This window comes from Colletotrichum chrysophilum, assembly GCF_026319265.1.
Source record: "Colletotrichum chrysophilum strain AFK26 chromosome Unknown scaffold_69, whole genome shotgun sequence".
Classification (NCBI taxonomy): Eukaryota; Fungi; Ascomycota; class Sordariomycetes; order Glomerellales; family Glomerellaceae; genus Colletotrichum; species Colletotrichum chrysophilum.
Window position 1 is genome coordinate 155377 of NW_026517356.1, and position 24762 is coordinate 180138.

At 51.2% G+C, this 24762-nt stretch overlaps 9 protein-coding genes across 9 annotated transcripts; 6 read left to right on the forward strand and 3 right to left on the reverse strand.

Annotated features, from left to right (window-relative positions):
- Positions 1 to 1125: 1125 nt before the first annotated feature.
- COL26b_008138 (uncharacterized protein) lies at positions 1126 to 1614 on the forward strand (the record flags this gene model as incomplete). The annotated part of the gene is made up of 1 exon (XM_053180905.1): positions 1126 to 1614. The coding sequence occupies one exon, from the start codon at positions 1126 to 1128 to the stop codon at positions 1612 to 1614; it is 489 nt and encodes a 162-aa protein (XP_053035167.1).
- Positions 1615 to 4790: 3176 nt separating this feature from the next.
- On the forward strand, positions 4791 to 7540 carry COL26b_008139 (uncharacterized protein; the record flags this gene model as incomplete). Its single annotated transcript, XM_053180906.1, has 4 exons — positions 4791 to 5290; positions 5348 to 5578; positions 5647 to 5811; positions 6103 to 7540. The coding sequence occupies 4 exons, from the start codon at positions 4791 to 4793 to the stop codon at positions 7538 to 7540; spliced, it is 2334 nt and encodes a 777-aa protein (XP_053035168.1).
- Positions 7541 to 8301: 761 nt separating this feature from the next.
- Positions 8302 to 9204, forward strand: COL26b_008140 (uncharacterized protein; the record flags this gene model as incomplete). Its single annotated transcript, XM_053180907.1, has 1 exon — positions 8302 to 9204. The coding sequence occupies one exon, from the start codon at positions 8302 to 8304 to the stop codon at positions 9202 to 9204; it is 903 nt and encodes a 300-aa protein (XP_053035169.1).
- A 2828-nt stretch (positions 9205 to 12032) lies between these two features.
- On the forward strand, positions 12033 to 13262 carry COL26b_008141 (uncharacterized protein; the record flags this gene model as incomplete). Its single annotated transcript, XM_053180908.1, has 4 exons — positions 12033 to 12224; positions 12287 to 12851; positions 12904 to 13123; positions 13145 to 13262. 4 exons carry the CDS (start codon positions 12033 to 12035, stop codon positions 13260 to 13262), a joined length of 1095 nt encoding a protein of 364 aa, XP_053035170.1.
- Positions 13263 to 14246: 984 nt separating this feature from the next.
- COL26b_008142 (uncharacterized protein) lies at positions 14247 to 15192 on the forward strand (the record flags this gene model as incomplete). The annotated part of the gene is made up of 5 exons (XM_053180909.1): positions 14247 to 14457; positions 14523 to 14677; positions 14729 to 14827; positions 14879 to 14932; positions 15016 to 15192. The coding sequence occupies 5 exons, from the start codon at positions 14247 to 14249 to the stop codon at positions 15190 to 15192; spliced, it is 696 nt and encodes a 231-aa protein (XP_053035171.1).
- A 249-nt stretch (positions 15193 to 15441) lies between these two features.
- On the reverse strand, positions 15442 to 16813 carry COL26b_008143 (uncharacterized protein; the record flags this gene model as incomplete). Its single annotated transcript, XM_053180910.1, has 3 exons — positions 15442 to 15537; positions 15587 to 15678; positions 15739 to 16813. The coding sequence occupies 3 exons, from the start codon at positions 16811 to 16813 to the stop codon at positions 15442 to 15444; spliced, it is 1263 nt and encodes a 420-aa protein (XP_053035172.1).
- Positions 16814 to 17668: 855 nt separating this feature from the next.
- Positions 17669 to 18217, reverse strand: COL26b_008144 (uncharacterized protein; the record flags this gene model as incomplete). The annotated part of the gene is made up of 2 exons (XM_053180911.1): positions 17669 to 17983; positions 18041 to 18217. The coding sequence occupies 2 exons, from the start codon at positions 18215 to 18217 to the stop codon at positions 17669 to 17671; spliced, it is 492 nt and encodes a 163-aa protein (XP_053035173.1).
- An 850-nt stretch (positions 18218 to 19067) lies between these two features.
- Positions 19068 to 21049, reverse strand: COL26b_008145 (uncharacterized protein; the record flags this gene model as incomplete). Its single annotated transcript, XM_053180912.1, has 4 exons — positions 19068 to 19914; positions 19966 to 20240; positions 20295 to 20533; positions 20614 to 21049. 4 exons carry the CDS (start codon positions 21047 to 21049, stop codon positions 19068 to 19070), a joined length of 1797 nt encoding a protein of 598 aa, XP_053035174.1.
- Positions 21050 to 22220: 1171 nt separating this feature from the next.
- On the forward strand, positions 22221 to 22819 carry COL26b_008146 (uncharacterized protein; the record flags this gene model as incomplete). Its single annotated transcript, XM_053180913.1, has 2 exons — positions 22221 to 22445; positions 22505 to 22819. The coding sequence occupies 2 exons, from the start codon at positions 22221 to 22223 to the stop codon at positions 22817 to 22819; spliced, it is 540 nt and encodes a 179-aa protein (XP_053035175.1).
- Between the last annotated feature and the right edge of the window lie 1943 nt (positions 22820 to 24762).

Here is a 24762-nt window from a genome sequence, read left to right on the forward strand (position 1 = left end):
TTGTCGCGGCAAGACGCTGCTCGGTCGCGTCAGCCCACTTGTCCACCGCCGCGACAACTCACCAAACCCAAAACACCCCGCCATCTGAAGTATCTCAGCGACCGCGAGAAGCGCGAGAATCGACGGCCAAGGGAAAGAAGACAATGGCAGAGTTGGATGAAGAGCTGCGACTGAAACTTGAGGGTATGTCCGGTGAAGGCGGCGCTGCTGGAGTCGAGTATGAAAATGGAAAGGCGGAGGGATTGAAGAGGGGAGTCAAGTCGAATATGTTCAGGGTCATTTGATTACGTCAGTAGGCTGCTTGAATGCTATTCTCTCATATCAACAATCGCATCATCATTCAGCTGCTTCCTGGACCCCGACGATGCCTCCGTTTCCATCGGCTGATCGGCTCTCATATCCACGGGGCGGCCGCCTCGGCGCTTCGATCGGGTTTTGATGGAGCATGGCTTAGCTGGCCGATGATTGATCAGAAAAAGAAAGGTGATTTCAGTGGGCCGCCAGCAATTCAACACGAGAAGGATTGCATGCTGCCCCCACAGGACAAACGGCAGCCTAGACGCCCTGGCATCCAGCTGCTCGTATTTGGCCAAGCCGGTTCTAGAGCTCTTGGAAAAGCAGGGTAAATTGCCGCCCTGTGCCACATCTGGATAGCGTAAACTGCCGTTACGAAGCTTGTGTAGCGCAACGGTCTGCTCTGCCAACAAACAATGGACGGAAGAATCGAATCGGCACGCAACGTTGACATTTATCGACTGTGACAAGCCTCTCGGGTATTAGCGAAATAGCCCATTGGAACTTTCGCAAGCTAGCGAGCATGTAAATCCAACACCAGCCTATCCGAGTCGGTCAGTGATAGGGTTCTAGCCGGTACCTACCCCTGTTTAGCCCATCAACAACTGCACGGAAAGGAGGCGGAAAGGAACAACCACCATGCACCGCTAACACCACGCTAAAAACGGCTCTTAAGGCGAACAGCTGCAAAGCCGACGTCAGGTCAGATCTAAAAACTTCTAAGTATTTAAACAACCAAGTGCCAGCTGAACAGCGATCATTGACTTCCGTTTTCAACCATTCAAGACTCTCCCATTGACGCCGGTCGATATCTCACCAAAACCCATCAAGATGCAACTCAACACCCTCGTCGGCGCCTCTTTCGTGGCCCTCGCCTCGGCCCTGGATACCTCCTACCCTCCCATCAACCTGGGCTACTTCTCCTACCCTCACGGAAACCTGTTCATCGCCTGGTCTCCTTTCACTCCCACCAAGACATCCGACGTCCAGGAGGTTTGCGACACCTCTGGCGCCATCCAGGGCACTGCCACCTGGACCTCCATCCGTGCCTACAACACCTACGTCTTCGACCCTATCTGCCGCAACCCCTTCAACGTCACCGACGACGCGACAAACACTACGTACTACAACCTCGAGTTGGCTTGCGAGGACGACAACATCCCTCTCTACGCCGAGCCCGAGGTCACCGCTGTCGTCGACGTGGCTACGAACAGGACCATCCAGACCTGCGTGCCTGCGGTGGTTGATGGCGAGAACTACGCGAGCTGCTCGAAGGCACCTTACCAAGGCGTTCGCTTCAGCTTTGCTTGCTCCTCCTAAGACGCGGAAATTCACCAAAAGTTCTCGGGTTGAAGATGAAACGCTACGATACGAAGTTTTCGTCTCATGTGACGTATATGGAAAAAGTCGCTCTATTGCGCTAAGATATAGACACGATAATTATAATGAAATTAGAAATCAATGATACTTCAAGTCCCGATATGCCTCATTTCCCAACAGGGAAGAAGCATCTCACCCTGGGCACATAGAACCTTTCTTGTGTCTCTGCCTTTGGACAGTCGATATGTCCATCCTCTTGAGGATCCGTGATGCACTCGAACTCGGGAATGTCATCACACTTGAATTTTCCGGCAGATTTTGTTTCATACCCACTAATGTACTTGCATCCCTTCTTTCCGTAAATGTCCTGGCTGGCCTGAAAACTCGGGGGCAGTCCTGGGGAATCAGGAGACGTTCTCGTGCCAGCGCCCATGCTTCCGACAGCCTCATCTTTGCAAATGTTGTGAATTGTCTTGTCGTCGGGGCTTGTGAGACGGGGGAGCATGACAAAGTTTCCGCCGGATGTGGTGGTCGTGATGACAGACGAGATGGCCTAGTCGAAGAATATGTACACCGCTTCGGACGGCTAAGCTGGGCGCGGCAGCTGTGTAGTTGATGTCGGCTTGATGATATTTGACTTGGAGCCGGACTTTGTATGTTCATTGTGAGACCTCGTCGATGTGACGAGTGATGATGGAGTTGGGTCGAAGGTGACGATGACCGTGTTGTACACCGTCTTGATTCCGCCATTTGGCTGTACTGCAGACGAAATGCTTGTTGACTTCGGGCTTTGTGCATTAGCAGTAAATGTGCTTGCATTGGTACAGGTATTCGCTCGAGAGGAAATAGCCGAAACTTTGGAAGACACGAGAGTCACAGTAGTACCATTCACACAAGTTTCATGCATAGGACACAGATGACCCCATGGACGTGGCAGTTTTCGGAGTCGGATTGGCTGATAACTGTACGCAAGCATTCGTGGTGTCGGGACTACGTCATGGTGGAAATTTGTCGTTGTCGATCTAATGGTTGTTTCTACTTGGAAGTTGCTCGTAGACGCCCTGAGGACACTAGAGGGTCGACTGACCTAGGTGATGTCAGCCAATACGTGAGATGAGAAAACTTGAAAAGTCTAAAATCACTCACTGCGGGATTCCTGACCGTTGGTGAAGCTGGGAATATGATACACGCACTAGAAGAATCTTGGCAGCCACGGATTCGTCGGAATTGACTGCTTGCCTGCACCGATGGCATAAACAGGATATCAAGAATAATCAGCCAAAGAGCCCATGGCCTACCTGATCCAGCACGGAAACGCATGATGGTGGATGGCAGTCAAAGGCTCTGGAAGTAGTGGAGGATTAATGAAATGTATTGACGGGGACTTCAAATAATAATGGATGAGATCATGACTTCAGAGCTGGCCATTGAAGCTATTCGAAAGGGATGGTGAAATATTCTGGTCAATCTAAATAGTTTCTGCCGTTTTCAGTGATGTATCCTGGCCGAACACAAGGGCTTCAATTGAAATTCTATGAGGAGGATACACAAACTTTCAGTGACATTGAATGTTCGTCAACATCGACGTGACACCACTTAGCTTCTTGTGCAACACCGCTGACATTCACGATATTAAAAAACGTCTAGGTGCAAAAGGTTCTCCTTGCATGCTTGCTATTGACACATATCCTCACTTGAATCCCTGTGTGATGGATGTATTTGGGGATCCCCCTTTTTCACCTTTTGTTTTGCCTTCAGGAGTACTTATTCGTTCCTGAAAAATACGTAAAGTATGGACTGACCAACGGATTGTTGACATCTTACTTCTTACTTCATTTGGGGAAGTTCGTTCCGAGACAAACGTCAACATTTCGACGTTTGCATCCGCGCAAACGAATCGAGAATGTGATTTGGATTGCTAGTTATTCAATTATCACCAGAAAAACCAATGTCCAAGTCTGCAGAACTTTCGGCATCGAATTAGCCTTCCATGTTCATCTCCATGTGATTTCGGCTCCTCCATTTAGTTCAGCTACTGAATCCTGATGCTCCTCAGTCACCAGAAATACCACGTACACAATGCCTCTGGACGCTTTGAGAGGTTCATGAATACGTTTTTAAGTCACGCGATCGGATCTCCTCAAACGCGTATGTACTCAAATTTTCCTAGGCCGAACATGAACTTTCACAAGCTATTCTGTGATTTGATCAGTGCCAAAGTGACAAACTGGAATGATAAAATGCTCATGAAATGCCGAGCCGTGTGTCAACGCTACATTCAGGTCTCCTAGAAACCTCGTTCTTCCCCTTAATGCCCCGGGAAGAATGTGATGGCCCCATTATGACGGGTTTCCGCTCCTGTGTGTGGGCAAACGGCAGCCATGTGTCAGATCAACTTTGAACTCGTAGTAGGGCGGAACGGGCTGCGGCCCGACCCCGCAGAGGCGTCGGCCCTCAAGAAACGGAAGCGTTTCCTAGCCTCAGGTCTAGATCAACGTGTGCAGGGGGCGATAGAGGGGTATTGAGACATAAGCTGAGCTTCAGCCAGCCACAGACTCTTCTTCCAAATGTTTTCCGATGTTCTTTCGGTGCCGACTAATTGCTCATATGCTGGCTCTTGCCACAGAAGTCGACATGGGGATACATCTCCGCCATGTCTGATGTGCCGACGAGAGTTCAGCTGCGTGTCTACGTACTGCTGGCCGGAGGAAGCTAGATTGTAGTCGTCCTCAAATTCTGACGTTGGAACACACTCGCTCAGCCAGCCTCGGCAGATATCACATTTACTTGCATTCCTTCAGCTGAAGAAGCGTAGAGCACCTGAAGCCCTTATCATCGCTTGCAGTCAATCATCAACCACATCCGTATTTCAGCTCGCCACGCTTGACCCGATACGCAATAGCAAGAACGCTGCAGTCCACCATCAAGCGGTGTCTGACCTGAGCTGAACTCCCTGCGATTAGTGCGCTAGCCGCTTCGAAAGAGATGCAATTGACGAATGCTTTTCCAAGTCAAGGACATAAAGCATTCATTGCACCGTACTCGGTGTACTTAAAAGGTCAATTGCTGCTGAAGCTCAAAGTTTTGTCTTCAATCATAAACCACATTGTTACCCGCCACACTAGAATCGCTCAATACTTCCGTTCAATCATCCATTCGCCCGTTCAGACTTCATTATGAGTCCCGAGGAGTCCCACCAGCCAGTCGAAGAAACGACATTCGACCTGCCTAAGAAGGACGCCTTCAAGTACCAGTGGTCTCGATACATATCTCGTGAGCTCTACTATGAAGGCGTTCAAAGAGTAGAAAGAAAGTGTTTTGGTGAGGATGCTCCTAAACATGCGACGCTCCAGAAAAGGATCGCAGTTATCTCTGGAGCAGTCAAGGAAAAGCGGGATATTGGGCTCACTCCACCGCGACATGGCCATTTCAAAGTCGGCATAGTTGGTGCAGGAGCCGCTGGTCTCTTCACTGCTCTTGCCCTTGATTGGATCAACGACACAATTGAACGATACAAAGGCGCTGGAAAGCTCAAGATTGAGTATGAGATCTTGGAGGCAGCCAGCAAAGATCGATTTGGCGGCCGCCTGTTTACGCACCACTTCAGCAAAGACGGCACCCATGACTACTACGACGTTGGAGCCATGCGATTTCCAGACAACGAAGTGATGAGCAGGTACGCCAGGCAAATCAAAATATATTATTTTTAACATAATCAGCTAACATAAAACAGATCTTTTCGTCTCTTTGACTATCTCGACATTAAAAAAGGCGCCCTGGGTGAGCGCACGAGTGTGAAGGACTGGCCAGTCTTGATTCCTTACTACCTGAGTGACGAGGACAAAGTGTGCCCTTCATACTTCAACAACATCCAGAAGACTGGTATCCCATGGGATAACGAACTTGATGTTGATCCGTTTGAGTTGAATGAAGGTGTTCCCGTGGACAAGAGAATCCCAGCCGAGTAAGTTTGAGGTGATGCTGCAGGAGACACATGCAACAGCTAATCTCATACTAATTGGTCGATGCCAGGTTGACCAACAAGAACCCGAGCGACCTGTATGATGCAGCGCTCAAGCCCTTTGTGGATCTCGTTAAAAAGTATTTTGACGAGAAGACCACGCCCTGTGGCAAAAAGAAGCTCTGGGCTCTGCTTAAGAAGGGCGACCAGATGAGTGTGCGGCAGTATCTGCTCTCGTAAGCTCCAACGCTCAGCTCTCATACCACTTGGTCTGATGCTAATGTGTGGAACAGAAAGACGACTGCGTGTCAGTGTACGAACTGTGAATGCAAGTGCTGTGAAGTCAATGAATATTGTGCGTGCGAGAGGTGCAAGTGCAAATGCTGCGCAGCCCGCAGAGAAGACCCCTTGATTCCTGGCCGAAGCTACAGCTACAGCACAGTTGAATGGCTTGAGACAGCTACATAGTAAGCAAAAGGCGGACTTGACTTTCCAACATTGTACTTCTTGCTGACTGGCTAACACAGCGGCACCGGATGGTACGACCAGGGTCTGACGGAGGCCGCCTTGGAGATCTTGGACTTCGAGGTTCCTGAAACGAAGCCAGGTCTAAGACCTCAAAACCACTATTGGTGGTGTGTTGACGGAGGCGCGCAGACGATCGCCGAGACAATGCGCAAGACGATGAAAGATCCGTCAGTCATCAAATACAACACCCAGGTCGTTGGAATGGATGCCAACATCCAACTGGAAAAGCGAATCAAGAAGAACATGCACCTGAATCTCAAGGACACTGTCACTGGGGAGACCTTGGAGTCAAAGAGCTATTTCGCGGTGTTCAATTCAGCAACGTTGGGTGCCACCAATCGGATGGACCTCTCAAACGCTGGTTTGCTATGGGACACAAAGCAGGCGATTCGGTGTCTGAACTACGGCGCCTCCTGCAAAGTTGGCATCAAGTTTAGAACGCCGTGGTGGCGCAAAGAGCCTTTCAATATCACCAGAGGCGGGCTAGGTCGCACCGATCTACCCCTGCAGGTTTGCGTATACCCGTCATACAATATTGACAATGACCTGGATCCGCTCGACAAGCCAGCTGTTTTGCTAGTCTCCTACACATGGGGCCAGACAGCACAGCGTCTTGCCACTCTTATCGCCTCGAAATCTCGAACCAAAAGCAACGAGCAGATTCTTGAAGAGGAAGTTGAACTCAAGAACTTGCTTCTTCGAGATCTTGCGTACTTGCATACGAAAGCGCCAGACGACCCGAGAGAAGAGAGAAAGAAGTTCAAGAAGACCCTGGATCTCATAAGTGGCGAGTATCTTGAGCACCATGCCTATGACTGGTATCACGATCCACACATGGCCGGCGCATTTGCTTACTTCGGCCCATGCCAATTCAGTGAGCTTTATCCAGCCATCACGAGACCGAATGCCTTAGGACAGCTTTACTTCGTCGGAGAAGCAGCCTCCGCACACCATGCCTGGGTTGTGGGTGCTCTGGAAAGCGTCGTCCGGGCACTCTGGTCTATGTTCAATATCCTTCACCAGTCCAGTCAAGACGCCGGGAAAGCCTACCAGCCTTATAGCTGGGCTATGCAGCTTCTTGAACGTGGCTGTTTTGAAGACAATGAAGATCCGGGCTACAACGCGAATGACTACAAGACGAAGACCTTCTATCCCTCAGCTAAGCCTGAGCCTTCGCCTTTCTTTCCTTTGCCAGTCGAAATACCTCTCCGCGTGGATGAAGAGACCCATGGGCAAAATGCGCGCTGTCCAGATGGCAAGGAATTGTTGGATCATATCGACGCTGAGAAACCTCCCATGTTTGGTGCGGCTTGTGCCAACCTGGCCCTGCTGGAATATGCCTTGGACAATTGGGCCGGCCCAGGCAAATTGAGAAAGCCGGCCAAGTTAAACCCAGGAAATCTGGTCGATTGGACACCAGAAGATGTCAATAAATAAGTTGGGGGTGTTTTGTAGTATCGATGTCGTGTGAATCGTTCTTCTCTTCTAACTTTTCTTCCGCAATTTGCCGCCTGGAGGCGCACCTTGATGTCGTATGAAACTTCGTTCTTTCCAAGCAACTTAGTTTTGTTTGGGCATGAAGCCTGTGAGACGATTTCTGTGGTACTGCCCCGGGCGACACGGAGGCCTTCCACGTGATGGCTCCAGTCGTGAGGATTTCCTCGGCTCAGGAAGTAACTCGATGATGCAGTCGCATATGTTTCCATCCGCAACGGGGTCATGAACATGACAACTTGAGCATCGCATCAGCTTGTCCAAGTAAGTTAGCCGCGTATCATTTCGTCAAAGATGCAATGAGATTGAATCATCGGAGGTTTTCTCACTTGCCGAATTACCGGTCGCGTTGCAGAAGCTTGTTCCGCCCACCGTAAATCCGCTGCGCGACCGTTTTCCAATCATCTGTTGATCTTCGGACCACACGTGAACCTCGGCCAATCGCGCATCCGACGTAGGTCATGCCATTGACCACCTCCGCACGTTCGAACACTCGGCATTCTCAAGCACCCATAAAACTCAAGCTCTCTCATATCTATCCCGTTTCTGAAGCTTATTGTACGGCAAAATATCACGTATTTATAATTGATCATTTAACCATGGACTCTGGGCAACTACGCCAACGAACAGCATCGCGCTTGTCAGCGATATCGGGTCACATATCAGCACCATCATCACCAACGGACGCTCAGACAGGGAACATCATGCAAAACCCAGACGTCAACGGATACCCTGAAAAGGTGCCAATCACATACTATCCTCTCAACACTCAGAAGGCCTACCGCCATAATGAGAACAGGATGAAGGATAAGCTCTACGCCAAATACTGCCACCGGGAGCTCTACCTCTACGCCGACATTCCGCAGTACATCCGCGAGCAGATGCCCGCTGAAGGCGTTCTTCCCATTGGCGACTCTCCTCGTCTCTTGGAGCCCGGCTACCACAAACACGAGAACGGCTGGCGAATGCTCCCAGACGGCACCGCGTACGTCACGTCACGCACCCGCTTCCCAGGATCGACAGGAGACATGGTTCGCTGGTGGTTCTGGTGGCACAGCGTCGAGCCCGAGCGTTATGCCCTCTGGTTCCCCTACGACCACCTGAGCGCTCGCTCGACTTACGCGGACCGCCTGCACCGCACTGACCTATCCCACACGCAAAAGTGGCTCGGGTCCACGCACCGTGTAACGGAGTTCATCGGGTCTCAGAAGATGACCGTCCACATCCACTTCGTGGACCCGGCGCAGTACGGCCTGCCGTGGGATAAGCTCAAGGCCGCGGGCTATGAGGCAGCGGTGTGTGCGGAGCTGCGGGATGGGTTGCTGCCGAACCTAAAGATTGGTGACTTCTTGCACCTCTGGCGTAAGACGGAGGATGGGCTTGAGTTGCGGAGCCGGTACTGGCTTGGTGGGGGCATTCACTACAAGGTTATGGGGATGAAGGTCGGCATTGACTATTTGGCGGGAGCTCTCGGCTTCAAGAAGCGCATGGCTGGAGAGAACATTGCCTATGAGCATTTCATTCACGACCAGACCGAGTTTACAAACTTGGCCTCATTTTTGCCAGATTTGTATGGGGACTACATGGCAGGGAGATTGGGTAAATAGCCAAGGTCTTAATCTTGCTCAATATCCAGCCTGGGTCGTTGCCAATTAATGGGTCACGTCGCTTTCAGATGGAGAACGGCTGGGGCTGGGTTGAATGGGTCTTTCATTACAACATAAATCTAAATACTCTCTCGTCAAATTAATCGACCGAGTAAACGAGTCACCCTACTATTGTATACTTGAAATTTCCTATGAACTTTATCTACTGCTACTGGCCAACTAGGTGCAATTCATTTCTCATTACACTTGTCATTGCATCGTAATCACTTTCCCATGAGGTCTCCACTCCATAGAGGTTACCCGAGCTGGTAGACTGGCTAGTAACGACACCCTTAACGCCTTTGCGATAAGATGCGAGAGAACATGGCCAAAGCGAAGAGTGTAGGTATGCGCGAGAAAAAAAAATCCACAGCAAGAGAAGTTACTAGCTGTGATGTCTCATCCTGGCCTCTTTTCTCGACCACCCTCGCAAGTCGCCATGTCCATATTGTTATGGTTGTGATGAGGTTGGCCCATAGCCAGGGGCCACCCTACTCCGTACGTCAGCGACCTCTTCATTGAGGATGTTGCAAATGCTTTGATGACTTACCACGACATAATATGGCGCTAATACCAGAAACCCGACGAGAAAGAGGAGGATCTTCAACAAGTCCAGTGTGACAGCATCCTGGGCTGCCTCAAAGCTCTGGAGTTGTTCCCACCATGGGAGACCAGAAGCACCGTATTGTTTGACGATTAAAACAGAAATTTGTATGGAAGTCAACCCAAAAGCCATTATCCAGCCGAAAAAATTGCAAATTCGTGGGAGGATGTACCACATGCCATGTCCCTCGACTCGTTGACCGGGCTTACCCCAAAAAAGCACATCGAACTCGGAGAGAATGAAGACGATTCCAATTTGAGTAAGGCAGAGAAAGAACCCATCAACAGCCGTAAGCGCTGTGTAAGCGTGTTCACTCCATTTCAACGTCACATCCGCGCGACAGCTCATCCACAGGACAAACGATGCTCTGGTAATGGATGCCAGAACGTCACTGCCTTTCGGTCAGAAACACTTCGAACTTAAGGGTCTTTTTTACTGAAAACATGGTCACTCCCTGAGTGGACCACTTCGAAATCTTTCCTGAACTCACATTACATAGAGCCTTTCAAGAACCCAGAGCCATGACTTGGACCTCGCCGCATCTGTCTTGCGCAACCCTCCCGCCTGGGCTCTCCAGTTGCGTTTCCGCGATGTGCCGAATAAGTTTACACCACAGGCTGTCAGGATCATGACACTCAAAGCAATGGTCGTGCCCTGAAGCCTGCGATGCTGTGGCCAAAGCGGCGGATGCTGGACGACGAACTCTGATGTCCCGTGGGGAAGGGCAGGGGTGTTGATTACCCCATGTTCATGAGGTATCCACAGTGGCGAAAGAATCTTCTCCATCTCAACGAAGAATGACAACTTCTATAGTAAGGGTATCAAGACGACAAAATGGATGCATTCAGGAAGAAGAGAGATGCGCTTGTAGGTATGTTCCTCGCAGTTCAGTGACAATTCTTTCGCTCCATTCTTTCTTGGCAGCAAGCAGCTAAGTTGACGTCACGATACAGCAATAGTAAACGTCTTCATTGGGGAGAGGAAATGTCAGACCTAGTGATGCAGCATACCAATAAGCGAAGATGCCTGCATTTGCTAGCTCCCTAGAACTCCCTGTATTCTCGCGACCCCGGCTGTCATATAGGTAGCGCCAAGAGCGACTGGGACGGGCGCGCTGGTCTAGGCATCATCGCTCGGCAGCGAATGACGACTTGAAAGATACCCAATGACAGAGGGTGAGGTGAGTACGTCATGTGTAAAATGAGCGCAAAACCTCTCGCGGTGCCGTGATAACCGTATCTGGTCGTGCTAATGTAGTCCCAACATCGTTGGAATAGAGGGAGCAAACACTTCATCGAAAGCGAGTTGATACCCATCGCTTGATATGGAAGCGATCAGCACGAGGCTCCCAGCTTTACCAAAAGCAATGGGACAATGCTCGCCTGAAACAAGGGACTGAGCCAAGAACCATCGTGACTGGACTTCGTCTGGAGTTTACCTCAGTGAAATAGAGACGTCGTCAGCATCCAGCCTCCAAGTAAACCCCATTAGCTTTTCAACAATCGCGATTCAGGCCAAAGGCGTCGTACTCAACGTGACATCCTCACGAGCTCGGACACACCAGGCGTTCATCGTATGTTTCCCCCTTCGCAAAGGCCCGTTCCAAAATAACCGTCGATCCATCGCTCCCGTCTCAACTATTATGGGCTCGGGGGATATATAAAGTCCACTGGGGTTACATCGTGACCGTCAAAGTGTTTAATTCTAATTGCATCCACGGCGTCTCGGCACCAGATGCCATCCAAAGACGAGCACGCCAGTCATCCCATGGTGGAGAAGCGATTGCGTCTGCCCCTGGCGACCCCCACATGCCGGCAGCCCAGCACCACTCTTCCGCGATGTTTCGATAATCCCTTCCCGGGGTAAACCCCCATCAAATCGAGATGAAACAATGCTTCACAGCGGAAAGTTTACCCCTAGAACCCTGACGATCGTCAGAAACTCCCCCACTGTCAACGACAGCAACGCGTACGCCAAGAAACAAGTCTAGGCGAGATGAAATTTTGGGAGACTTCGCAATCCAAAAATTGCATCAACAGTGTTCTACGCATGCTTCGAGAAGAATAAATAAGGTAGACGTCAAGCTCAAACTATCTATTTAGCTTCCGTAGTCTCAGCCGCCAGCGGTCCACCTTGTTCTTTTCACTACCACTTTTGACATTCTCAATTCTCTTCTCCATCCCTCATGGTTTCTCAATCACTTGCGCTGCTGTTGTCCGGCTTCGCGCCATGCATCTCGGCACTCAGCCATCAGCTTCTAGTTGGAACGTTCGGAACACCATACATCTACACTCTTACCTTCGAAGATGCCGCCAAGACACTGGTTCTGAGCGCGAACACCTCAGTGAATACCAGCAGCTCATGGATTGCCTTGAGTGTAAGTGACCGTCCTTTGGACACAGCATACCTTCCCCGAAGAGACTCACTAACATTATGCAGTACGACAAGCAAAACCTGTATGGCAACTCTTTTGAAGACAGCGGCAACAGCCAATACGTCAGCTATGCAATTGAAGACGATCTCTCCATTGGCGCTGGAACGATCATCACGGCCGGCGGAGACTGCACCGAGCGCTCCATCTTCGTGACTCCTTCGACCGTATCTCCGTATGCTGTTTACGGAACACCGTTCGGCGCGTGCGGAACAGTCATGTCAGTGACAGATGGAGTTCTCACGGAGTCAATCCAAGAATACAACTACTCGACGTCTTCCGGTGTTCACGGCCTTGCGTTCAACCCCGCCGGAACCATGATATACTCATTCGACGACACCGGCAACGCCATCTGGGTCCACTCCATTGACAACTCCACTGGAGAGCTTACGTACGTTGCGGATGTGGCTGCTCCCGTAGAAGGAGCCGATCCAAGGCACGGTGCTGTTCATCCGGCGGGCGGCTACCTTTATGCTGTGCATGAGGGAACCAACGAAGTCGGCGTTTACTCCATCGATCAGGCAACTGGTATTCCCAGCTATGCCAATGCTTCATTTTCTCTCATCCCAGAAGGTAAGACTTTCATGCCCATATCACCAGATCTCAAATCACTGACAGCGTGTAGGTGCCAACAGCTCTGACTACTGGTCAGATGAGGTCGCGATTGCCTACGGATCCAAGTTCCTGTGGGCGACATCGCGAGCCCGCGACGCCAACAACACTGGCTATATCTCAATCATGTCGTTGAATGACGACGGCTCTGTGGAGAAGCAGAACTTCCTGTCGCCCACAACCACGAGTGGAGGGTCAGCGAACGCCATCACCGCGAACAGCTTCAGCGACATGTATGTTGCGCTAACTGATAGCTCTACGGGATTTGTTGAGATTTGGGAGATGGGCGACGGTGGCGCATCTGCAAGTGCGGTTGCTCACCTTGATTTGAATGATGGAGGGTGCTGCGGAAATGCAGTCTGGTTGAATTAGATGAGCCAGCGAGATACCATGGTTGTAAGATTTTACGTTGAAATTGATCTTATTCTTGTTTTCCAGTTCACTTGAGCGTGCCTGATGTTTGGGCTGGCACTGAGGCAGTGATATGCACATCAGCACCCAATGAGATATCTAATATCTCAGAGGCTGCAGTGTATGCCGATGGAGGCCTTCATGTCGTCTTAATTCCAGATGTAGTCTATGTCCTTGACCTCGAAGACACCACTCCCTCTATCTTCACTGAATGAAGGGTCTTGGAGTTAGCGACAAAGGGGCTTGGGACCTGCCCTAAACCTGCCGTTATATTCTACGGCAATGTCGTCTACCAACACTGCACCTATAGCCATCATAAGCTATAAAAACACCTGCCTTGTCTCAGACACGAATACGAGCCGTTCGTCTCCGCACCGGCATTCCGACCTGCTGGCATATTGCCTCGCATCGGCCCAAGTTGATATTTCATTCGCGGAACGATACTCGATATAACGAACTAGTTGTGCTGGTGTGACTCGTGATCCTTAGTGGCACTGTCACTTCATTGGTGGGGCTTGTCATTGAAGTGTAGGATTATGGGCAACTATGATTCTTGATGGACGGGATATTTATACCGGCTGGGCGATTGGGAACAATACCCCTCCGTAGACAAATTCAGAAAGCTTTTCGGGTTTTGCCAAGACTTTGCCTGGAGAATTCCACGACTAGGACAGGAAGAGGCAATAGGGATTGGGTTGCACCAATTGGCGTTGCAACATTAGCTTACAGCCAAGCCTTGGCTTCTGGGGTAATATGCGTGCCAATGGGGATTGTCGAGAATCGTCTCGTTTTCGACTCGAATATGTCGTCCAGGAAGTAAGATACTGGTTATAGTAGCTCACTATCCGACTATATAATCTCAGCAATCGAGATAGATATGAATTCCCACTAGCATCAAAAGCTAGATTAACTCGTGACTCGTCAAGTCTCATCAATCCAATAGCAATGTTCGGTAACCGCATCCTCGCAGTCGTAGCTGGTCTTGCAGCGCTCCCCACGGCCCTCGGCTGCTTGGGCTACGAGGGAGGCCTTCCAACTCCTACCTCAACGAAGAAGATTTCTGCTCCGATTTATGTTCGATCTGGTCAAGTCTTTGATGGAGGCTGGGCCAAGTACGACAGAAGCCCCACGTCTTGCAATGGGCAGCAAGAGGGAGGTAAGCTGAAGCTAGCTTTCACACCGATTCAACACCCTCGATACTGACGAGCAAATCCTTCGCAGGCGAGAAAGACACTGCATTCGTTCTCGAGAAGGGTGCCACACTCCGAAACGTAATCATCGGCAAGACCGCCGGCGAAGGCGTATACTGCCTCGGAGGTGGTTGCAACATCGAGTTCGTGTGGTTCGAGGATGTTTGTGAGGATGCTATCTCGATCGTAAGCGACTCATGATAAATCAACGATGGGCTTGGGCTGACTGCATATTAGAAAGAAGACAAGGCCGGCGACGTGACATGGATCGTCGGTGGAGGTGCTTACCACGCTTCCGACAAGATCATCCAGCACAACGGCTGCGGAAAGGTCAATGTGAGTATATTCTCCCACAACGCATATCGTCATTGTTGACACTTGGACTAGATCATCAACTTCTATGCTGAAGACTATGGAAAGGTCTACCGGTCTTGCGGAACTGTGAGTATCTATGCCATCTGAATCATCTGTAGAGTCATCTTCTGGTATTATGCTGCTGTGAGAGCTTTGCTAATAGTCTTTAGTGCCAGAAGTGTGCGCGTGAAGTTTACGTCGAGGGAGTCACTGCCCGCAAGGGCGGTGAAGTTGTTGGAATCACCAAAGCCAACGGCGACAAGGCAACTCTCAAGAACGTCTGCACTGACGCGAAGACGCCCTGCCAGAACTACAGCGGTCCCGGTGTCAAGGACGGCGCCTGTTAAAATGCCTTGAAACATTGCACATCCACAACTACGCCATACGATGATATGAAGAGACGACACAACTGGGCACCTTTTAGCAGTGAATGATCTCTGATGTCGGAAAGCTCGCATTCACATGTACATACTTCGTCGCACATATATTTAGTCTTCTTCGATGCACAAATTGATCACCGGAGTTTTTCGCATGATATTAATTTTCTGCTTGCTCTCTCCAGGGCCCCGCCCCGTGACTATCTAGATGTAGTGACTCTATTTCGATGCGGTGAGAGTGCCGTTAGTGCAAGGAATGCCAAGGGTCTTGTCGTTCTCCAGCCCAACACATTCCATTTCGCCTGCACTGCCATCCTGCAGGGTTGTTAGTTTATGATGAAGACCGTGGGCTCCAGTTACTTACAGCAGCAACGAGGGTAATATCCGAGAAGTGGAAGTCCTGGCAATGGGCCGCATCCTTGCAGATGATGTACATCGACTTCTTGGTAGTTTCCTCTGTAGACGAGTCAGTGCTTAAAACTCGGGGAAGGCCGATGGAAACTGATGATGACTTACCAAGAGTCGAGCTCCAGCACGGGCTACCCACGCAGCTGCCGTCCTTCAGGGTGCTGCTGGTGTGGGCAGTGATGCTCTCCCAGCGAAAGTTCTTAGCGTACGCGGCGAGAGAAGCGTCCTTCCCAGCAGCGCCCTTCTCCTGGTCGACGTAGTCCTCGATGAAGTGAATGGGGTAGCTGGTGTTGATGATGGTCATGTTGCGCCAGGTGACGTCGGAGATGTTGCAGGTGGTGCCGACTGAGCCCTTGAAGCGGGCTCCGAGAAGCGAATCGTGGATTTCAGCGTTCTCGAAGAGGTACTGGCTCCCGCTTCCCGAAGCACAGGAAACGGAAATGCCGTGGGTTCCATAGGCCTTGATGTTGCGCATGGTGACGTTAACAGCCGGCGGGGAGACGTTGATGATGTCGTCGCCGTTCCAACTTGTCCATCCGTCAATGACAACGTCAGAAGCGCTAACATCGATACCATCGGTGTTGAACGGGAAGCCGATGGTGGATCGGGCGTCAAGCAAGGTGTCCGTCATGTAAACATCCTGTCCGCCCATGGAGAAAACCCAGGCGACGGGGTTGATGACCTTGATGCGGCGCAAACGAAGTCCAGTGACACCAAATGAGAAGAAGTGAGGGCGGCCATTGTCGCTGCTGTCATTCTTGTTGGACCACCACTTGTCACCATGGCCGTTGAAGTAGCCCCCGCCAGGGGCACCAGTGATGGTGACACCCTTGCTGTTGGCAATGGTGATCCAGTGACCGGGGTACGCTGTTCTGTTGCCAACAACCGCTGAAACCACAGCGGGGTCGTCTGAGAGTGTGAGGTTGCCCTCGACTGACAACTCAACGTTCGTCAGACCGGAGAACTTCAAAGGAGTAAGCAAAGTGTATTCGGTGCCGGCGCTGAATACCACGCGGGAGTTACTGCCACAAGACTTGACGGTCGAGGCAATGGTGGGAGAGGCGTCGCCTGTGGTCTTGGGCACAACACAGGTCTTGAATTGGTCCTTGCCCAAAGTTTCCGGCAGCCAGTAGCCAGAGGCCACAGAGGCAAGGAACGAGAGTTGCAACAAGGTATTTTGCATGGCGTTAGTGACTGTAAGAAACGGGAAACCCAATAATCTTGGCTGTTAAGACGAACGAGCTTTCTTGGCGTTCTTCTCCAAGCTTTTATGTTCCGACCGTTCGGGGAAAGCAAGGACGTCGCAAATCTTGGCCCAATAGGTTAAATTAGTCCTCCTGTATCTGAAGTCCATGGGACGAACTCTCGCCCCCATCTGCCCGCGCCATGAGTAGTCCATGTGCCAAATAAGATCAAAATGCAAGGATGACAGCAGAGTTTCCAGGCCCGAACGCATCGGCTGTTGCGCTGAGGGGCATCTGTGCCTGCCGTAAGCTATCCAGTTTGGGGGAACACTCGCCGGAGAAATGCGATCCCCGCGACCGACGGGAGCCAAGAAAGTGTCAAGATCCAAGCAGGCAATCTAAAAAGCTTGTCTCACCTTCTTTCAACATGGATGCACGATCTCGTCAAAACGAAGAAGATTGCTCGCACTCAAATGGCAATGGTCGTATGGCAATATGAATGTTTCATCTAGACTGAACCTTGACATGACTCTGCCTTCGGTTTCAACACCGACGTTGCCGCATTAATCTCCCATGACTCCGCCTCATCCGCGACCCTGCCGATATCCGAACTGTGGGCTGCATTGCATTTCCGTTCGCCATCTTCAACGGGGAATTTTGTGCCGAAGTACTTTGAAGTCAACGTCACGCTAAGAGATTCCTCACCAGGAACGAGATGCCACATTATCTCCTCGAACGACCATCGCATTTCGCTAGTACCAGTGACGGACGCCGCACACCAGCCCACATTGATACGCAAGGTAATCAACGATTGGTAAACAACGGTCTTGATTTCATGTACGATAAAGATATTTCTACTCGCCCTTTACCCAACCTTCCTTTTCGTTCTGCTCCTTACTGCGTTGGCTCCACGCCGGAGCAACGTCGATACCGTCCTCCTCTTCTCTGTCGCCCTGCTCCTTGGTCTCGTGGACTGTCGTCGGCTTATGTTCAGCTGGCGAGTAGACGGTGTACAAGATCAGTGGCGTGGGTCCCTTGTTCAAGAACTGGTGCTTCGTTCCGGCCGGGACAATAACCATATCGCCAGCCTTGACCTCCTGCTCTTTACCACCGACTTGAGCGAGGCCCTTGCCAGATGTGAAGGTGAGAATCTGGTCGACGGTGTGTACCTGATGATGATGTTAGGAGGATCTATAAAGAATGGATTCTCTCGTGGCCGATCTCACTTCTTCACCAATGTCTCCGTCTACCGGGATGGTCATAAGCACCAACTGCGAGTAGAGACCAGTCCAAAGCACGCGTCGAAATTCGCCCGACTCCGACGGCAGGGCCGTGGTCATGTCAGGGAAGTATTGCATCTCCTTCTTCGGGGGATCGCTGGAAGGAGTAGGAAATCGGGCCATGTTGCTGACGTGGAAGAGACGATTCTGGTCAATAGGGGTAACTGAAATTGATTTTCTCAGAGGAACTAGGGAAATCTTTGGGAGGTAACGGACAGCTCTGAACGAAAACATGAGTGCGAATTCAGATATCATACCGAGGTGTAATAATACTTAACTTTTCGAATGATATGTCGTCGTTTTTAAATACCCTGGTCAAACTACATCATGGTGTGGTGATGCTCTACGGGATGGATACGTCATCGATCGAGCAGACCCAGTCATCGTTCAAGTTCCGTCAGGGTTCTCACGCCCTTCATAAAGGTGCACATATCTACCAGAGCCAATTACTGTCGACGTATGACGACTTCCATTCGTCGTCGTTGAGGTCTAGAGCTACATTCGAACGTTGATCGGGCAAGCATCGAGAATGTAGAGGTGGACTCCGACCTCGCCGAAACGTGTGGGGCGAGTTCGGCGCGGGACCTGGAGGGTCGCCGGAGTCATCTCGGCATCGCACATCGCACGAGTGCATATTATGCAGTTGTTACAATATAGACACTGGCTTTTATGACGCAGATTGGTTTTCATTCAAAATTTCTACTGAATTCTGAGGGTTGAGCCTGAGATGGGACAGGGCATGTTGAATGCTGTACCTCCGGAAGTTACCGGAAGAACAACAGCGATAATGACAGCAAACGAGCGGCCAGCTGGGTCAGCAGTGAGCTTGAGCCAGCCAAAGAAAAACACACAAAAGCAGTACCAAGTAGAAAAACTCAGCAAGAAACGAATCTAGAGATATTGGAATCTCTCAGCACTAGCAACTTCATCGCAGGCGAACTCCTCACCGAGCTCGCCCGCTTTTCTTTCTCACTCACACACCCTTTCCAAGCAGAACCAAGTTGGCCACGTTCATGACCGCCATGACAAGCCAGGTCAAGATCGCAAAGGCCGCAGTGTACCACGAGTTCGCCATCTTAACCACATAGCCCCCGTCTCTGGTGTTGGAGTCTTCCTCATCGGAGCTAGTTCGGAATCGAGCACCGCCGGCGCGGATCGTCATGTACTTGTTGCAGCAGGTGAAGTAGATCAACGGTGCCGTGACAAACGGGAGCACAACACTGAGGACGACTTGCGAAGCATCCAGGGCCTGGCTGATTCCCTTGCGACCAACAGCTCCCGCGATGATGACGCTGGGAATGATGCTGATGCTGCGGGTCACGAGCCGGCGCAGCCAGGGCCGCATCTTCCAGTTGAGGGATCCCTCACTGACCATCTGGCCCGCGATCGTGCAGACTACTCCGGCAGAAATGCCGGAGAGAAGCAAGGCGAGGGCAAAGACGGTCGCTGCTGCGGGCGAGATGGAGTCCTTGAGGAGCTTGTGGATGCTGAAAATGTCGGCGTCGGGAGCGTCCGGGTTATTGTACAGCGAAACTCCGGCAACGATCAGGATAGCCGAGTTGACGAAGAGCGCAAAGGTGAATAACGAAATGCTCAACTCGGCGATAGAAACTTTGAGCGAATGCTTGATGGCTCTCGCGGAGGGCACGTAGTAGCCCTTGTCGGTGTTTCCGTCTGCGAAGTCTGTCTCGTCCACTCCAGGCGGCAGAAGGTTGTGCTTCGTGTCGTACTCTCGAAGACGGGGTTGAACGATACCTGAGCCGAGGTAAAGGCTGTGTGGCATGACCGTCGCGCCCAGAATACCGCAAGCTTGGTAGAGACTGGATAAAGGTTAGCGACTGGGTTTTGACCTTGGAAGAGTAGCATCATACCCCTTAGCCTCGACAATGGCATGGGAGGGCAGGTATCCTTCGAAGACATCTCCAACAGGCGTCTCTTGAATGAGAGACAGCTGGATGCAGAAGCAAACGACTACTGCCATGACCAAGCCTACGATGAAGTACTCGAACGTTCTCAGGGCTTTCATGGATCCATGCGGTCGGTAGAAGAACAAAATAACCATTACATCCAAGATCGAGATGGCACAGCCAGCTACCAGCGGGATGGCAGGAATCAGAAGGTTCAATCCTACTGCAAAGCCAATCACCTGAGGAGAATGTCAGTCCATAATTGCTCTCTTAGAGATACCAGGTTCACCAACTTCGGCAATGTCGGTTGCGATGATGGCAACCTCTGCAAAGATGTACAGGGCATAGTTCAACCAGCGAGGCAAGAAGGCCCGACAGGCTTCAGCCAGGTTGAGTCCAGTGACGGTGCCAAGCTTGATGCAAAGACTCTGAAGGAAGATGGCAAACAAGTTGGCCAAGAGGACAATGAAAAGCAGTCGGAAGCGATAGGTCGCGCCGGCGGCGACGTCCGTGGCATAGTTTCCAGGATCAACTATTCACATCCGATGGGTCAGTTCGCAATCTCAACATAACCGCAATGCAAGACATCAGGGCGGAGCGTTGGTGTCTTACTGTACGCGACGGCAATCATGAAGCCCGGCCCCACGAAGGAACCGAACTTCATGAGCGCCTTCTTCGCCCGAGCCACCAAATCCGAATGCTCCTTGTCATCGTGCACAGTGCTGCTAGGGGACGGAGGGATCTGTGAGTGAGCGTGAGGGAGAGGGGCCGCGTCGGCCCCATCTCCCGAGGGTCGACCAAGAATGATTGTCTTGGCCGAAAGGCCTCCCGGCGCCGGGCCCCCGTCTTTGTCCCGGCTCGGGTCAGCTCGGGCTATGTCGGCGTCATCGGCAGCAGATTTATCCTGGCTACTGCCCGCGTTCAACTGCCTGGCATTCACTGTGCCGTTGAGGTCCTCGTTCGTGGTCAAATCATTGGACAGCGGGTTCGGGCTCTGGTTGTAGCCCTCCCCTTCGTAGGGCTCATCGGTTCGCGATGGGCGGTTCATGATGATCTCCCTCCCGAAGTTTGCTTGTTGTTTCGACTGTGAAAGAGCGAAGTGCGGTGAGTCTCGGGAGAGATCGTAGAGGTGTTCTTATGGCGTCGGGGATGCCGTGTTACCCGGGCCCCAGCTAGTTTCACCACGCAATCCACTGATCGGATGGCCGAAGCCACCTGAGTCAGCTGCCTACCGGACATGATCGGATGACATTAGCTCACTGCGGGGGCTGGGAGCAAGATAAGCTTCAGATTCATCGCGACAGCAATACTATCTGAAGACGAGGTGAATGTCAAAATGAAGCACGGACTATGAGACCCTTAAGGCTCAATGAGAAGTCATTAGATCCGTATCACTGAATAACAAATCATGATCGAGAGAAGCCCTCCTTTGTGGTGCGCAGATCATCTTTCACAACATCATTGGTCAGTGATCCTGCGCCGCTGTCGCACATGTTCCCGCGCGGAGATGTCGATGAATTGGGAAGCTCGGTGACAGTCGCTGGTCATGCGGCAGCTTAGCGGCGCAGCCTGCCGTATCACAACGCCACCAAAGTTCTTTCGCGCCAAGTCATAAATCGACGGTTTGTCTTGGTGTTTGTTTCGCGCATCTCTTGGCTTTGTTGCGATACGCATACTGCCTGTTGATAACTCGAATCACGATTACCGCGCGGCCTGCAATGGCTGAGTCATTGGCAACTTTTCAGGGCAACTGCCACTGCGGGGCGAACCGCTTCGAAGTGCAACTCCCTGCTTTGCCCCAGCTAGTGATCTGCGACTGCTCGCTTTGCGCAAAGAAAGGCTATGTCTGGATCTACGACGCAGAGGACAAGCTGAGGATTACAAGGGGTTGCAACTCAGGTCTACTGACTTCGTACACTTCAAGCAGGGGAGAGGCACTTGAACATGAGGTGAGGGCGGCTAGTCATGATGACCATAGTGCTGTCCGACGCTGATCACAGTGCACCCGACAGTTCTGCTCGAACTGCGGTACAGGCCTGTTCGGAACTCACACATCTGGTGTCCAAGCCGGCAAGAGAGGGATCAACTTGCGTCCCCTTGTTTCTGGCATTCCAGGAATATTTCTCAAGGGCAAAGATGTTGTGACTTTGGATTCTTCTGGCGAGCCTGCTGTGTATCCTGGGAGTCTGAGGTTTGTTATCAGAGCCTTGACCCAAAACATGCCTCCCCCGTCGTTATGCTCACATTGTTTCAGCGTCGTCGAGACTCTTTCTGAGTCGGCATCGTCGCCACCTAAAATCAACGCAGCACCACCAGAAGCCACAGAAGAACATCCAAAGCTCTACACTGGATCCTGCGAGTGCAGAGCTGTGCAACTGGCACTGAGAAGTAAGCCTCTGGCGGAAGTGGAGGTCAAGGAGGATAACTGCAGCATCTGCATCAGAGTTCGTGACCTTCCGCAGCCCCATTTCCATTCGGAGGCGCTAACATATTGTTTCAACAGAATGGTGCCATTGGCGTTTACCCCCATCAATCTCAGGTGACGATTGTTGGCAAAGACATGACCCAAGAATACCAATATGGCCGCAAGTTCAACGGTGCCCCTTTCTGCAAGACTTGCGGGGTTCATTGCTTCGGAAACCTCTATGGTCCTCCGCAGTCATTTGTCGACAGGCTGCCAGAAGCCAAGAAGGAGTTTGTGAGGAAACAACTTGAGATTCAACCGTTGAACGTCAGGGTACTGAACGAAGTTGATTGGGAGGAGCTGGACATCAAGTGGACCAACGAAGGCACTGAAGGATATGCTCTTTCGGACTAAATGAGGCCACTGTGGTGTAATAAGCCATTTGCACAAGGCTGTGTGACTTTATTTACTGCTGCGTTACATTAAGTTGAAATGTTGCCCATCGAATTCGATATCGGTATATCTGATCTTGATACGCGGAGTTCTCATTACTCAACGCATGCAATTGGATATTACCAATCACAACAGGCGATGTGCTTACACGGCGGCAGAGGTGCCCCTTTTCATGACGAATGAGCGCCGCAACCTGCCTTCACTCACCTTTTGCCACGTCAGCAATTTCTAACTCAATTCGGATACATAAGCTGACTCCCTTTTCCGACCAGGCTCTGCGAAGCAGTGCATGAGATAGTGCGCTCTACCTGATAGCCTCGTGTTCAACCATGTTCTAAGTACATCATCTTATCCATTTAATCGCCTCTTAACTTCCAAGGTCCTTTCTTCATGTCCAGATGGCACGAGCCCACATGTATTCAACCAAACGTCGCCGTCGTGGGAGGTCTCCCGTGCTGCAGTTGGTGTTATGCCGTTGCCAGCATTGACGACTTCATGTCCGCACCTCCTCTTGTCCCATCAAACCAACCCCACTTTGATGACAACAATAACAACTATCAGCTGCAATGGCCGAGATGCGTGGAATACAAGGACGAAGACGAGTCTGCTAGCGGACAATCGTCATTTATGCCTTGTTCATCAATAACCGAGCGATATCAAGACCATGGACATGCGAATGCACGTCGAGGAGATCCATCGTCATTTAATTCTGCTGGGAATAAGGCTAAAGACCTTGCAGAAGTTCACAGAACTCGGACGGATCCAAAGAATGATCCATATCAACCCTCAAGATGCTACCCGGTGCTTTGGGCCGACGACGAGATCAGGCTTCTGCAGCTGGATTCTGCCAGTGGTGGCAGCCTCCTACATGGGGCATTTGCTAGAGTACGTGTTGGCTCTGAGCAAGCTCAATATGAAGCTGTCTCCTACACGTGGGCAGATGAGTATGGGGATTCAGCCCGGTGCAGGCCAATGTTCATCGGCCCATTCTGGGACATCATACCTATTACTCGCAATTGTGAAAATGCGCTCCGAAGTGTGCGTATTTCGGGCGGCCCTCCGCGCAACATCTGGATCGACTCGCTGTGTATCAATCAGGACGACGAAAAAGAACGATCTGCCCAAGTGGCTCTCATGCCACGCATATATGCAGGCGCAGCTGGTGTATTAGTCTATCTTGGCCATGCAACATCGGACAGTGACCTAGCTATGGATGCTATCACCCGTTCGGAAGACAGCTATCGGTGCGTTCATCTTGGCACTCGCAGCGGCGTATGCGAAGGGTGCTTCAAGGCCGTAGGAAGCCTATTTCAACGGCAATTCTTCAGGAGACTTTGGGTGGTCCAGGAGGTAACACTCGCTCGGTCATTGACCATATTCTGCGGATCAAGATCAATATATTGGCCACCCCATCATGTTACGGATCGCCTACCTATCTCTCACTGGACAAAGTCTCACAAGCAAAGGGAAGGTGAGCCAGGGTTCGAATTACTTGGACTCATGGCCGACACTAGCAGTTGCGTCTGCAGCGGCAGCAGGGACCGCGTCTTCGCCCTCCTGGGTATGCTTCATGGGTTAGAGGCAGGATCAATCGCTGCAGACTACAGCCTCTCGCCCCATAAAATCAGCATCGGCATCGCTTCGTTTCTGCTTCAGAAATGTGGGAGAGGAAGGGAAGTGTTTTTGTACGCTAGTATCAATCGGGCCAAACGGAGACGGCTGCCCTCTTGGGTGCCCGATTTCGTTGAGCCTCTCAAACTAGACTGGAAGGTAAGAGGTCTTCTCGATAGGTCACTTGCAATTTCTGGGGATTTCAATGCCGCATCAACGTCAGCTGAGCGCCTAAGGGCACTTGAGATACAAGATGGAGTTCGAAGGCATCGGCTTTCTCTTCCTCCTCTTTA